This window comes from Emys orbicularis, chromosome 12 (genome assembly GCF_028017835.1).
Source record: "Emys orbicularis isolate rEmyOrb1 chromosome 12, rEmyOrb1.hap1, whole genome shotgun sequence".
Lineage (NCBI taxonomy): Eukaryota > Metazoa > Chordata > Testudines > Emydidae > Emys > Emys orbicularis.
Genome location: NC_088694.1, coordinates 44,191,149 through 44,206,251, shown reverse-complemented (window position 1 = coordinate 44,206,251; position 15,103 = coordinate 44,191,149). Strand labels below are relative to the sequence as shown.

The 15,103-nt window shown below is 44.0% G+C and overlaps 2 protein-coding genes across 2 annotated transcripts; one reads left to right on the top strand and one right to left on the bottom strand.

Annotated features, from left to right (window-relative positions):
• The first annotated feature begins 1,387 nt into the window (after positions 1-1,387).
• Positions 1,388-2,344, top strand: LOC135886840 (olfactory receptor 14A16-like). The gene has a single exon (XM_065414629.1). The coding sequence runs from the start codon at positions 1,388-1,390 to the stop codon at positions 2,342-2,344; it is 957 nt and encodes a 318-aa protein (XP_065270701.1).
• A 7,710-nt stretch (positions 2,345-10,054) lies between these two features.
• On the bottom strand, positions 10,055-10,996 carry LOC135886021 (olfactory receptor 4D9-like). The gene has a single exon (XM_065413914.1). It carries the CDS (start codon positions 10,994-10,996, stop codon positions 10,055-10,057), a length of 942 nt encoding a protein of 313 aa, XP_065269986.1.
• Positions 10,997-15,103: the final 4,107 nt, after the last annotated feature.

The following is a 15,103-nucleotide window of genomic DNA, read 5'->3' as shown; positions in this document are numbered from 1 at the left end:
CTTCTGTAATGAGCCAGCCATTCCCAGTCCCTATTCAAGCCCAGATTAATGGTGTTAAATTTGCAAATGAATTTTAGTTCTGCTGTTTCTCTTTGAAGTCTGTTTCTGAAGTTTTTTTGTTCAATGATAGTGACTTTTAAATCTGTAATAGAATGACCAGGGAGATTGAAGTGTTCACTTACTGGCTTATGTATGTTACCATTCCTGATGTCCAATTTGTGTCCATTTATTCTTTTGCGGAGGGACTGTCCGGTTTGGCCAATGTACATGGCAGAGGGGCATTCCTGGCACATGATGGCATATATAACATTAGTGGATGTGCAGGTGAATGAGCCACACCACAGAAACACCAACCCAGGAACCAATCCCTGTAGCAAACCTCGTTGCCTACTCTGTCCCCATATCTACTCTGGCGACACCATCAGAGGACCCAACCACATCAGCCACACCATCAAGGGCTCATTAACCTGCACATCCACTAATGTTATATATGCCCTGCCAACACTGGTTATCCACTTGCAAAGTAACTCCCTGCTCTCCATGTGTCAGTATATAATGCCTGCATCTGTAACTTTCACTCTATGCATCTGAAGAAGTGAGGTTTTTACCCACGAAAGCTTATGCCCAAATAAATCTGTTAGTCTTTAAGGTGCCACCAGACTCCTTGTTGTTAGAGTCTGGATTGAATCAAGCAGTGGCAGCCTGTCTATCTGGACCTTTCCCAAGGACATTAAGGGCATATCTACACCACAACTGGGGGCATGCTTCCAAACTCAGGTAGGCAGACTTCACTAGCTCATAACAGAGTAGATGGGGCCAGCACAGGGAGTGGCTCAGTCTAGCCACCTCAATACAAACCTGCCTGAACAGCGTGGGTTCGTAGTCAGATGGAGGCTGAGCTGCTGCCCAGACTACCTCTGGCTATATGGGTCTGTTTTGTGTAGTAACTTGAGCAGAGCTAGCCCATGTCCATCTACTGGAGATGGGAAGGTGTTCCCCTCTGCTATGTAGGTGAACCCCCAGGAGGTCAATGGGACAGGAACCCAGACCTCCTGGTCTATCACCATATCCCGTGTGCAACACTGCTGCCAGCTAAGCACAAAGTCTGTAAATGGGTTCACAGTGCAGATACATTATAAGACACAGCCCATCCCCCACAGAGCTCATAAAAGAAAAATCAGAGAAAAGGAGGGAGGGGAAACAGAGGCATGGGGAGAGGAAGTGCTCCTAGTCAATGGAAGGATGGGAGGAGTGCTGTGCACATTTAACAGTAGATCATGGGACATTACTCAGAAGGGAATCAAGGCCATTCTCTCTGACACTCGAATCCTGACTATGGACCTTCTTCTTCCCCCCACAGCCATCACACGACGTGCTGAGGAAGAAAATGTCCAACCAAACCACCGTGACCGAGTTTCTTCTCCTCGGTTTCTCTGACATTCGGGAGCTGCAGATTTTGCACTTTGTGGTGTTTCTAATGATTTATCTGGCAGGCCTGCTGGGGAATCTCCTCATCATCACAGCCATCGCCCTCAACCACTATCTTCACACCCCCATGTACTTCTTCCTGGTGAATCTGTCCATCCTAGACCTCGGCTCCATCTCTGTCACCATCCCCAAATCCATGGTCAATTCCCTCATGAACACCAGGGTGATTTCTTATCCTGGATGTGTTGCCCAAATCTTTCTCTTCATGTTCCTTGGTTCAGCTGATATCGGCATCCTGACTGTCATGGCGTACGACCGATATGTCGCCATCTGTCAACCACTGCACTATGAGAGAGTGATGAACAGGAGAGCTTGTGTCCAAATGGCAGCCAGTGTCTGGATCAGTGGTATTCTTTACTCTGCCCTGCACACTGGGAACACATTTGCAATATCCTTCTGTGGAGGAAATGTTGTGGATCAGTTCTTCTGCGACATCCCCCAGCTACTCAAGCTTGCCTGCTCTGACTCAGACCTCAGTGAAACTGGGGTTATTGTCTTCAGTGCATGCTTAGCTTTAAGCTGTTTTGTTTTAATAATTGTGTCATATGTTCAGATCTTCAGATCAGTGCTAAGAATCCCCTCTGAGCAGGGCCGGCAAAAAGCCTTCTCCACCTGCCTGCCTCACCTCACTGTTGTCTCTTTGTTTGTTTTCACTGGCATCATTGCCTACCTGAAACCCAACTCCAGGTCCATATCACGTCTGGATCTCATGGTGGATGTTTTCTATTCCATGGTACCTCCAATGCTGAATCCGATCATCTACAGCATGAGGAACAAAGAGATCAAAGCTGCCCTGAGGAAACTGATTGGACCGAGGTTATTTACGACCAATAAACAGTCCATATTTCTCTTTTGATTTTAATTTCCTTCTATGTTTCCTTATAAATATAATCAAATGATGACATAATTGACTCCATGAGAACATGGTTTGCCATCTCTTTATGCAAAAAGGGGAATTTGCAGTGGCAAAAATGAAAACACCACTCAAGTCAATGGACTTAATGTAAATGCATGCCAATGTAAATAATATCATTAGCTATCTCTTTGCCTGTCTAGCTATCTATCACAGGATTGTGTACTGCCACCCATCACCATGCTATGTTAGCACCTTCTACATAAAATCATTAGCCATATCAAAGACCTTAGTGAACCTCAGGGAGTGACTGTCTCTTCTTTTTTGGAGTAAAAATTGGATTGCAGTATCAGTGTAGTAGCTGTTTGTTTTTTGCCTCTGTCTCTGTTTTTTAGTTTGTTTTTGGTGGGTTGATTTCTTTCTTTGTTCAAAGTGTTTTTAAGGTGGGAATGACTGGGCAGATGGTAAGTGTTCACTTAGACAGCACTGTTGATGTTTTGTTACCTATCAGGGGTGCCCAAATGTCATCTGTTTGATGGCGTTTTCTGAGCGAGCTGAAAGTTTTCTTTCCACATTGATAAAGGTGTGCATAAGAAGTGTCTGCATGGTTGAGTTTCTGTTGAAATAATTATATGAATAGGGCTGGGATATCATTGTACTTTTAATGATGTGTTAGGGAACCAAGAGCCTTAGATAGACATGTTTTCATTATTCAGAGGGGTAGCCATGTTAGTCTGAATCTGTAAAAAGCAACAGAGGGTCCTGTGGCACCTTTAAGACTAACAGAAGTATTGGGAGCATAAGCTTTCGTGGGTAAAAACCTCACTTCTTGCATCTGAAGAAGTGAGGTTCTTACCCATGAAAGCTTATGCTCCCAATACTTCTGTTAGTCTTAAAGGTGCCACAGGACCCTCTGTATGTTTTCATTATTGTAACCCTAAATAAATAAATCAATGCTGTGTCATTCGTGCCATGGTGGGAAATGGTTGTTTGTTTGTTAAAGAGGAAGCTGTGGAGTATTTCTTAAAGACAATCAGACAGTATAATGAGGCCAATTTTGATCCCTGTTAAATCACTGGGATTTAGCCACTCACTTCAAATGGATCAGGATTTGGCCAATGGCCAATATACAAAAAGATCCAAGAATGGGTAATGGTGGCCGGGAGAAAGTGAGTGCAACAGAGATGCATGTGTGAATTCCTCATATCAGGTTTCAGAGGGGTAGCCGTGTTAGTCTGTATCATCAAAACCAACAAGGAGTCCTTGTGGCACCTTAGAGACTAACAAATTTATTTGGGCATTAGCTTTCATGGGCTAAAACCCACTTCATCAGATGCATGGAGTGAAAAATACAGTAGGCAGGTATAATTATACAGCAGGTATAAATATACAGCCTACTGTATTTTTCACTCCATTCATCTGATGAAGTGGGTTATAGCCCACAAAAGCTAATGCCCAAATAAATTTGTTAGTCTCTAAGGTGCCACAAGGACTCCTCAGTGTTTTCCCCATCTCAGCTAATCCTGTGCTAATGCAGAGTAGCTCTATCAACATCGCTGGTTTGACACTGGCCCAAAGACACAAGGCTTAGTTCAATAGTGACATAAACACTGGTGTATGCAGTGTTGTTGCAGCCAAGTTGGTCACCGAATATTAGAGAGACGCGGTGGATGAGGTAATATCGCTTATTTGACCAAGTTCTGCAGGAGAGAGAGACAAGCTTTCAAACGTATACAGAGCTCTTCTTCAGGTCTGGAGATGAGCTCTGCATAAGGTCCACCTTCTCTCTCTAATAAATACTGGTACGAGTAATTTGCTTGGTGTCATATCATTATAATATTGGTGTAAGTGGAAAAGTACCATCACATGCACTGACCTGGCATTTCATGCGTCATCCACTGTAAAACTATTCACATCCAAGCTAAAAAAGGATCTCACAAAGCATGCCTATTCTTAGTATTAGAATACCCATCTTTGTGCATGGATATATACAATTCATATATGAGAGACAAAAGCATAGCATGTGATTTGAGAGATAGATCGATTGATCGATCAATAGATAGATAACGTCACTTATTGTGACTCATTTCCTCTTCGTGTCTGTCTATAAATATTCATTATTAAACATTATTTACCAAAGGATTTCTATGAGTATCTTACTCCACAGATCATTTACAAACAACTCATAATAAGTACCTGGTGTTTGAGCCATTTTCACTGGCAACCTTTTTAACATGCCCTGTTTCTCTTCCCTGAGTGGATAAATTAAACTATCACACCAGGGTTCATTATATATGATGGTGCCAGTCCTCAACTGGTTTAAATTGTCATTGTTCCACTAAAATCAATTGAGTTTGAGAACTTATACCAGCTGAGAATCTGCTCTGAATGCTCATGATTATTAATCCATAGCTCATTTCCTTTGCATATTTTGCACTAAGGCCCTGATCCAGCAAATCCTTTTAGAAAGTGCTTAACTTTAAATGTGTGAGTAGTTCCACTGATGATTTACAGTTAAAAATTCATCCTTTATTGGATTAGGGTTAGGGCTAGGTCTAAACTGGTGTCAGACCTGTCACGGCCTGAATATTTCTCCTTCCCCTGTTAATCCATCTCCTACAATTGATGCATTTGAATTATTCACCCCTTGTGGGGACTGGTTTATTAACAGGGAATGAGAGTTGTCTCAAAGCTTAATCTCTGGGTTTCCTTCGCCCAGACTCACCAGGCTGTTATGTCCCTCCTGGGCTCCTAACTCCCTCTGACGGGTTCTGTTTCTGCTCTGCAGTGCACGTCACTCAAGCCAGGCCTCCCCTCTGGCTGCTCTGGAGAGCCTCTTCAAATGTTCTCTCTGGCCCTGTGTCTCCTCTCTGCATCCCGTGCAGGAGGCTCCCTACTCCCTGACTTTCTTCTACTCTTTATCCCTGGATCAGAGATCATAGCTGGGGGTCCCTGGCTAGAATGGGAGCTCAACTCTCAGCTTTTCATCCTGGAAGCCCCAGGAACCCTGGCTCAAGACATTTCCAGAAATTGCAGTTGTTAGAAACATGAAAGTGCAGTGTCTCTCCTCTCCTCTCCTCTCCTCTCCTCTCCTATCTTCATTTAGACACCAGGAGAACCAAAATCTGCTGAGACAACTGAGCAAACCAATGCTGATACATTGACAGTGGAATGCTTTCTGAACCCGCAGCCCAAGTCTGTTAAACTTCAGGATGTGCCCTATGGCCTACCCATTCTCCAAAGCTTTCCTTGAAGACATGAATACAGGACATGATACGACTGGGAAGAATTATATGGAAGTTTTGTTGGTTGAAGAGGGAGAATGTTATGGTTGGTGAATGGGGCATGTTCTCATTATCATTGAAAAGGGAAGAAGGCTAGTGTTGGCTGGGGGAATTTTATAGATTGTCAATGGGGGGGAAAGATAGGTGGAGGAGGGAAAGTCTGTGATTTTTGGAAGGTGGAGAAGTGTAGGGTAGTGAAGGGCAGAGAAAACTATGGCTGGTTGAAGAAGGAGAATGTTCTAGCTCATCAGTAGAGAAAAAATTGCCATTTGCTTAATGGGGAAAAATTACAGTTAGTTAATGGGAAAATTGTTTGCTGGAGGAAGGAGAATGTTATGCTGGATAAATTGCTGAGTATTTGGTGGACAAAGTCAATGTATTTTACATGTGTTATTACCGTACTGGGCACAGACCTACAGTTTGGGCTCTCTTTTCAGTCAAAATGGATAAGTAATACAAATATTGCGGTAACTTGATTCTATTGTGACAGATTTTCGTTACCAATCTGCCTGAGGCAACAGCTGATCAGGCTGGGGCCACAGGATCTTTTGGGGAGGAGACGACGAAGCACACCAAGTGTCTAAATTTTAAAGCTTTATTATTAAAATAATGAAATAACAGCAGAGAGTGCTGGGAAAGCTCCCACGTCACTCAGGGGAAGAAAGAAAGCGTTAGTGCCCCAAGCCCTAACCCACTTTCATACTCAAACACGCACTACCCGAGACTGGCCAGGCCTGGGTGTAATGCCAGAAGAATGGGGGAGGGGGAAGGGGGGGAATGCTGTCCTGGGCCCAGGTCGTCCAGGGAGGATCTGTTGTGATCTCCGAGTTGCTCCAGCTCTCAGGAGGTTTTTAAGTCCTGAGCTCCTTGGGGGAGTGTTCCACTCGGGGACTTCTGCTTCTGGTGCTCTTTGTGACAGTTCAAACCGGCCTTCTGTGTCTTCCTCAGCTTCCCCAAAACATACCAGCAAGACTCTGTTTTCCTCCTTATTTTCCTTTGTGCTGGCCTTCGCTGTCTTGCTCATTTTGGGCCGCCTCTGCAGGTCTGTTCAGTTGCATCTTTCTTTCTCATGGCTGGTCGGGGTGAATTTCAAGCCCCCCTCTTTCTTGGCAGGCGGCCGAGAGTCAGATGTGTGCTGCGACCTTGAGCTGGTTGGAGTCGACGTCTTATCTCGGGCCTAGTAGGAGCGTGGAGTTAATCCGTTCTCTGATCTCTTCTTCCTTCCCCCCTCTCCCTCGGCCTCTCGTAACCTGCAAAGGAATCTTCCATTCCACACTCTCACCTGTAACCCCTTCCCAACATGTCTTGCGATGTTTGCAACAGCGTTAGCCACATACAATGCTGATCTGCCTCCCCTGGGGGCTCTCTGAGGGAGGGGCCATTGGGGTGTGACACTACAGCTCAGGCCACAAGGCTATATCTATGTAAGAGATTACCCAGTAGGATGGGGCCCATTCCTACAGCCGTTGCTCAGACTGCACTGCCACTCACTGCTGCCAGAATGCTGAGTAAAGCCTGCAGGATCTGGCCCTGGCATCCCAAATTCAGCACCAAACAAGCACACCTTCTCCAATGTAGAACAACAGCAGGGACTGAAAAATGTTTCCAAATCCCTGAAGTCTGCAGAGAAAGTGTTCTGGTTCCTCAGTGCAGGACAGTGTGTCCCAGATCACATGATTTCTGTCAGCAGACAGAACAAAAGCCTTGTTAGGCAGAGCTCTGTGCACTGAACATAAGATCGTAAGAACATAAGAACGGCCATACTGTGTCAGACCAAAGGTCCATCTAGCCCAGTATCCTGTCTTCCAACAGTGGTGCCAGGTGCCCAGAGGGAACGAACAGAACAGGTAATCATCAAGTGATCCATCCCGTCGCCCATTCCCAGCTTCTGGCAAACAAAGGCTAGGGACACCATCCCTGCCCATTCTGGCTAATAACCATTGATGGACCTATCCTCCTTGAACTTATCTAGTTATTTTTTGAACCCTGTTATAATCTTGGCCTTCACAACATCCTCTGGCAATGAGTTCAATGGGTTCACTGTGCATTGTGTGAAAAAATAGTTCCTTTTGTTTGTTTTAAATCTGCTGCCTATTAATGTCATTTTGTGACCCCCTAGTTCTTGTGTTATGGGAAGGAGTAAATAACACTTCCTTATTTACTTTCCCCACACCAATCCTGATTTTATAAACCTGTATCATATCCCCCTGAGTCACTGGAGGGGGGTTTGCTGAGCAACCCCCCCCCCCCCCACACACACACACACCTTAGTGGAGAAGCCATTTCGGAGAAGCTGCTTCCCAAATGCTTGAGTTGGATTCTCCAACAGGCCACCTTGTAAGACAGGGTGATGAGCCCTAGGCAGACCTTAGAGGAGAGGGCGGTGGTATTCAGGGGAAACTGTTGGAGCTTCAGTCTAAGCTTGGATCTGTAAACTAAGAAACTACTCCTTTTGTCTTTGGTTCCTCCTCCTACAGAGAAGCAGGAATTTGTACATTCCTTGTAAATAAATAAGATTGCATCAAAGAAAGTACCAGATTTTATCATCATTTTCTACTTCCAGCTGGAACGAGCTACCAGGCCCCAAACTCTGGCTATCCACTTGGGTCAAAAAGGGGCAACATATCCAAACTCATGTTATTGAGATCAATGCAGGGGTAAACAGGTGAAATCTAATGGTTTGTGATATACAGAAGGTCAGACCATATAATCTCTTGGTCCATTTTGGGCTTAAACTATAGGAATCGATGACTTTATAGAGCTGCTCTCCACTATGTTGGCATCTGGTTCTAACAGATTTTAGCACATTGATTATTTCCCCCTAAAAGGTTGGACCGACACAAAAAGGAAACAATCATGGTGTCATAATGACACTTGAGAAGCGTAATTTGACATTGATAAGAGGTAGCCATTTCCCCTTTTGGATTAACACCCACCAAAAATAACCCAGATATTCACCCAGGGTCATCAAATGCAGTATATAAAGTACAGGAGGAAAAGGGCATACAACCATCAGCCAGCTACTCTGTATTAATGAATTTATGGAAATTAATACTCTCAAAAAACACATGAATATGCCATTGTTTGCTTGATTGAGACTAAAAGCTTTATAATACAATGTAGAAAGCCCAAGTTTTAGAATAATGTTAACATTGATGGACCCACTAATTAATGAAAATGACACCTCAAAGGGCCTGATTCCCATTGGTTGGCCAAGCCTATGAAGGTCTTACAATCAACTCGACAGCATTTCTCTGTCTGTCTATATACTCTGATAACTTTTGAATAGCACATCTGATCAGTTCCAAAATTTAAGGGAATATTTTAGGAATCAATGGCCAGAATCCAGCTTATTTTGGGAAAAATCAACAGAGGAAAAATATGGGACACATGGAGCTCCTGCCATATGATTAGCACATCCACAACTACAACCACCTTTGCAATTGTCGGTAGCTCATAGAATTGGTCCACCATTAAAGTCTTCCACCATAACAATACTCTATCTCATCTCTGCCAGTCCTCCCAATAGAGTTTAACATCTTGACATCTTGCATTACTCATAGAGCAAGAAGACAAATAACTAGAGGAAGGACTAGGAGAAAATGTAGGGGAAAGGAGGGAATGGGGGTGTACACAGCCCCTGGCATGGAGAGGGAGAGAACATGGGGACACTGGTCAGGGGACAAAGGCACACATAGAACCACTGCTATGGGGGAAGGATGGATGCCCTGGTATTGGAGGAGGGCAGGATGAGGGGCACAATGAACTTCTGGGGGAGGGGAGATTGGTGGAGCTCCAGGGAGGAAGGCTAAAAACACATCTATTTGTATAACTATTCACACAAATTATTACCAAATACTTCATCTATGGTAATTCACTCTACTTAAGCTCAGGAAAATATATAAGAAATGTAGTCAGAAGGGCTAGAGAAAATGTGGAAGTATAGTGATGCCCTAAGGCTATCAGACAGAAATATTACAACATTTTAGGAGAAAATAAATAGATCTTTCAAGATTACTAAAGTTAGGCCACCTGCTGAACTCACAGCTATAGTACAAAGCGGGTTATTGACTCAGGGAAGGACCGATTCACCATTATTGCTAGTAGCCAGATCTGTGAGAGCTCATGTTTGGAGAAGGACAGATCCACCAACATTAGTAGCATGGAGAATAAAGTATGGGAAATCCTTCCAATGGAGAAAATGGCAGATATCCCAAGCTCAGGGTCAAGTAGAATGCATAAGGAATTAATACCGTGTTTGGCAGCTGAACATCACGAATACAAACTTCATGCTAAGAGGCTCACCAATACAATTTCCCCCCATGTCACATACAGGAATTATGAACGAAAACATTTAATCTGATAGGAAGTTCATGCAAGATAATTATTACAAAATGGAAAAAAAGCTCATCCAAGATAAATTCCATCCTTATAATTTCCTCTCTGAGAAAAGGATTCTTCTCATCAGTCTCCTGATGGCTTTTTTCATCTCAGCATTTTTCAGGGTGTAGATCATTGCATTAATCATCGGGGTGATTAGGGTGAAAAAGACTGAGGCCAACTTGTCCATGGGGAATTTCCGGAAGGGCCGAGCGTAGATGAAAGTGGAAGGTATGAATTGTAAACACACAACTGTGATCTGGGTTCCACAGGTGGACAGAGCTTTGCGCTTCCCATCTGTGACGTGTTTCTTTATCTTGACTAAGATGATGGTGTATGAAATGAGCAGGATGATGAACATTACTATGACGAGCATCCCGCTGTTGGAGACCATCAGCAACTCAACCAAGTAGGTGTCAGTGCAGGCCAGTTTGATGACTTGTGGGACATCACAGTAGAAATTATCCAGGATGTTTGGACCACAGAATGGCAACCGGAGGACCAGTGCAATCTGAACAATTGAGTGAGCCAATCCACCCATCCATGCCCCTGCCACCAGGCCCACACACACACCCTGGTTCATGATACTCAAGTAACACAATGGTTTATAGATAGCTACATACCGATCAACTGCCATCAACACAAAAACAAAAATTGCAGCACCAGCGAAGAAGTGGAAGAAGAACATCTGGAGGATGCACTCATTGAATGAGATGGTTCTGTGCTGGGAGAGGAGACCCAACAGCAATTTGGGAGCAGTGACTGATGAGTCGCTGATATCTAGGAAAGCCAAGTTGGCCAGCAGGAAGTACATGGGGGTGTGGAGCTGGTGCTCAGTTATCACAGTGATGATGATGGTAACATTTCCCACCCAGGTTGTAAGGTACACTATGAAGAAGATGATGAAGAGGCATCGCTGAATCTCAGGACTCTGGGTGAGGCCCAAAAGGACAAATTCTGTCACTGTGGAAGTGAGGTTCTGCTGTTCCATTTACTAGCCTCAAAACATGCCTACAGAGGCAACTGTAATAATTAGTATGAAGAAGTTCTTATTACTCTCTCCTTAAATTACTAATGTTAAGTAAGTATTAACTCCTCTTAACTGAATTTGGTTTAGGAATTTTCTTAGCTCACTAAATTCAGTCAGCCTCAGTGGAGGGCAACCCTGCTTCAACAGACCCTAGGAGCTACACCAGTGGTCATCCTCAGTTCTGGGGTAATTGGGAGTGAAGGAGACCAGCCTTCAATTCAAGATTATGTCTAACTGCTGCCTCCATTCACCTTCCTGCAGTTCTGATGCTGCACATCTCCTGAGGCCCAGAGGGTCAGGGTTGAGTGGAATGTGGGTTTCAGAGAGTGCTTTTAAGTTGGACTTCTCAGAGTCCAATGGTTCTCAAAATGCAGGTCACAAAGAAGTGGCAGGAGATTATGATGACCAAAATGCCCTTCCTATATTCACAAGTGGCAGGGAAGTCGCAGGTAGCTCCTGGTCTAGACTGAAGAGGAATTGGATTGAAAATTTTGAGAACCACTGATTTACGGGATTCACATACCCAACCTGTGGCCTTGATGTGAGAGGTATTGAACATCTGTAGCCCACATTAACAAAGTGATGGTAGTTGTCCCCTTCTAGTGGCTACAAGAAGAGAAGGAATTAAATCTTTTTCTCTTTAGCAGAAATTGCATGTGTTCCCCACATGTGAAATAAATATAGTTACTGTAATGAGATGTCCATGGATTCTGGTGCTTAATTTTAAATACCTCTATTTAAAAGCTGTGAACACTGGAATATTTCCATGAATGAACAGAGATATAAATATTGAAAACTACTGTGGGGTTATGGATGCTCAACTTCCATTAACATTTTCAAAAATCTCTAGAAGTAGTTGGCAAAAAAAAAAAATGTTCCCAATAATGTTCCCAAGAAATTGTCAATATTTCTAATTTTTCATGGTTAAATTTCTAAAGCAATAAAATGAAAATTTTCACATCATTGGCAATCAAATCCCATTTTTCATTTAATTTGTAAACAAGGATTTGTTTATTTTTTATTTCAAATTGAAATTTAACTTTTAACTTTAATTCTTTTTTATTGGTGGGGAGTCAAACATATTTGAAATCTGTTGTTATGAAGAATACCATTAGTACCTGGCTCTTTATATCTAAAGACCTCAAAGTGCTTTACAAAGGAGGTTGGTATCATTATACCCATTCTACAAATGCAGAACTGAGGCACAGGCACGTGAAGTGAGTTGCACAAGGTCCCCCAGCCAGACATTGAAAAAGCCAGGAAAATAACAGAGACCTCTGCAGTCCTGGTTCCATGCTCACTCCACTAGGCCATGCTACTTTCAGTCTCGCACCATTCCCCCATTTTCATCCCTTTTTTTCATTACTTCAAGATTTTTCCTCTCCAAACACTGGGTTTTGAGGAAAGCTCATATTTCTACAGGAAATAGATTTTGCCAAAGCATGTCAGCCAGCCGGAAATGTCTCCTCCTTTATGGATAGGGCCATGTTACTATGTGAACATAGGAATGGCCGTACTGGGTCAGATAAAACAGTCTATCTAGCCCAGTATCCTGTCTTCTGACAGTGGCCAATGCCAGGTGCCCCAGAGCGAATGAACAGAACAAGTAATCATCAAGTGATCCACATGTGCTATAGGGGGGATGGCTCTGTGAGTAAAGTACTGGCTTCAGACTTCGGAGATTTGGGTTCAGTCTTTGCCCTGCCATGGACACCTTCTGGGATGCTGGGTAACTCACATCTCCACTTGGTCTAGGATTTTCAAGTAGTAAGAGAGTTAGGCACAGGGAATCTCATTCAGGTTTTATCCAGAGATCAGGGCACTTCCCTGTATTTTTTCCAGTTTTCATGTCCCTGCTCCAGAGATAAAACCTTTCAGATCAGAGCAGCACCGACCCGCTGCCATAAGAAACACCTGGTCAGACAGAGCTAGTCATATAATTTTGGGTGGTAAAGGGTCTATGGATTGTTCTCCTCCTAACTCACTTAGGTTCCTGTAAGATCCAAGCCAGTATATGAGCTCACCAGCACCCACTTCCTCTCTGCAGTAACAATGCCTAACGCTAGTACCACATTGTAGATCTTATACAACAAGAATCATTACCTCACTCAAACTCTGTGCTGTTGATCTCAGAGCCGGCCACCTCCAAACAATTGAGGATGATCTGGGGAAGTCACATCTCACATCTGAACCTTGCTCTTCTGACTGGCTGGAGCAGGGGACCTGGTTCCAAACAGGAGAGAGTGATGGAAATCTATCCCTTATATCCCATCTGACCCATGCACCAAGACTGGTGCTAGGATCAAAGACTCACTGAAATCCCCCTGAGCTTTACTGAGCCAGATTGAGAGAGTTGCTGCTTCGGAGATTTGAGAATTCAATCTCAAGTGAAATGATTAATAAATTCCTGGAGTTTTTCATTTTGTTTATGTTTCTTTTTAGCCACTCATACTGAACAGGCTTTGGAAATTTACCAGATGGTCTGAGCCTGAGACAAAGAGGCTCTATGGGGCACAGGGGCTGCTTATGTTGACCTAGTTGTCAAAGTCTCTTCACTTCAATTTGGCTCCCACCAACGTAAGTGCCCCGCCACACTGATTTAATAACACCACCTCCCTGAGTGGCATAGAGTCATGGTCGATATAATTGATGCATTGTAGACACTTAAATGTCAACTGTTATTGGCCTCCAGGAGCTGTCTCACAACGCCCCACACTGACCATTCTGGTCACCATTGTGAATTCAGCTGCCCAGGGTTCAGGTGGACAGGAAGCCCCTCCTCCCCTTTAAAGCCCTGCAAATTTTTGAAATTCTTTTTCTTGGTTGCCTGACATGGCGAGCCCACCCAGCAGCTCTCCTTTGTTGTGTATAACTTCCCTGTTGACCATACTGGCTACATGTTCCAGACGCGTTCCTGCCTGTAGTATGCAGGAGATATTGGATTTCTTGGGCCTGTGGGGAGAAGAGGCTGTGCAAGCACAGCTTGGATCCAGCCATAGAAATGTGAACATCTACAAAGCCTCCCTCAGTCATCTAACTCTGGGTTGAGCTCTTTTATAGCCTTTGTATCTGGCTGTTCAAATTCAGCAGACAGCCACTCCATCTCCACCCCGATAGAAACGTCTCCCCCTTTGCTTCACAGATGTTATGAAGGACACAGGAGGCAGCTATAACCAGTGGGATATTTTTCTCACTGAGTTCCAATCTTGTAAAGTATCAGAGGGGTAGCCGTATTAGTCTGGATCTGCAAAAAGCGACAAAGAGTCCTGTGCCACCTTATAGACTAACAGATGTATTGGAGCATAATCTTTCGTGGGTGAAGTGGGTATTCACCCACGAAAGCTTATGCTCCAATACGTCTGTTAGTCTATAAGGTGGCACAGGACTCTTTGTCACTTTTTGCCAATCTTGTAAGTAAACAATATCAGTGTCCCTTCAGATGACCAAAGGCACATTCATCTGTCATTCTCTGCCTGTAGCTGAAGCAGTCCTTGGTGCTGTCAAAGTGCCCGGTGTATGGCTTCATGAGCCATGGAAGCAAGGGGTTGCCCAGGATCACTATTGGCATTTCAACATTCCCAATGGCAATCAGCTGCTCAGGTTAGAAAGTCCCTGCTTTCAGCTTTTTGAATGGGCCTGTGTTCTTAAATATGTGAGCATCATGCACCTTCTCTGACTAGCCAACACTGAAGTTGGTGAAGCATCCCTGATGACCCACCAGCACTTGCATAGCCATAGAAAAGTAGTCCCTTCTGTTGATGTACTCTGTGGCAGGGTGGTCTGATGCTAAAATAGGGACACATGTGCCATCTATGGACCCACAGCAGTTCGGGAATTGCTGCAAATCCATCCACTATGTCCTGCACATTGCCTAGAGTCACAGTCCTGCGTAGCAGGAGTCAATTAATGACCCTGTACACTTGCATGACAGCGGCCCTTGAAATTGATTTCCTGACTCCAAAATGATTCCTGACCGACCTGTGTTGCATGTTTCCACAGTGCAATCACCATTCACTTCTTCTGTCAGCACGGCTATCATTTTGGTGTCCTTGTACTGAAGGGCTGAGG

Excerpts from the sequence above, each read along its gene's own strand:
- LOC135886840 (XM_065414629.1), top strand. The coding sequence starts at position 1,388 with ATGTCCAACCAAACCACCGTGACCGAGTTTCTTCTCCTCGGTTTCTCT.
- LOC135886021 (XM_065413914.1), bottom strand. The coding sequence starts at position 10,996 with ATGGAACAGCAGAACCTCACTTCCACAGTGACAGAATTTGTCCTTTTG.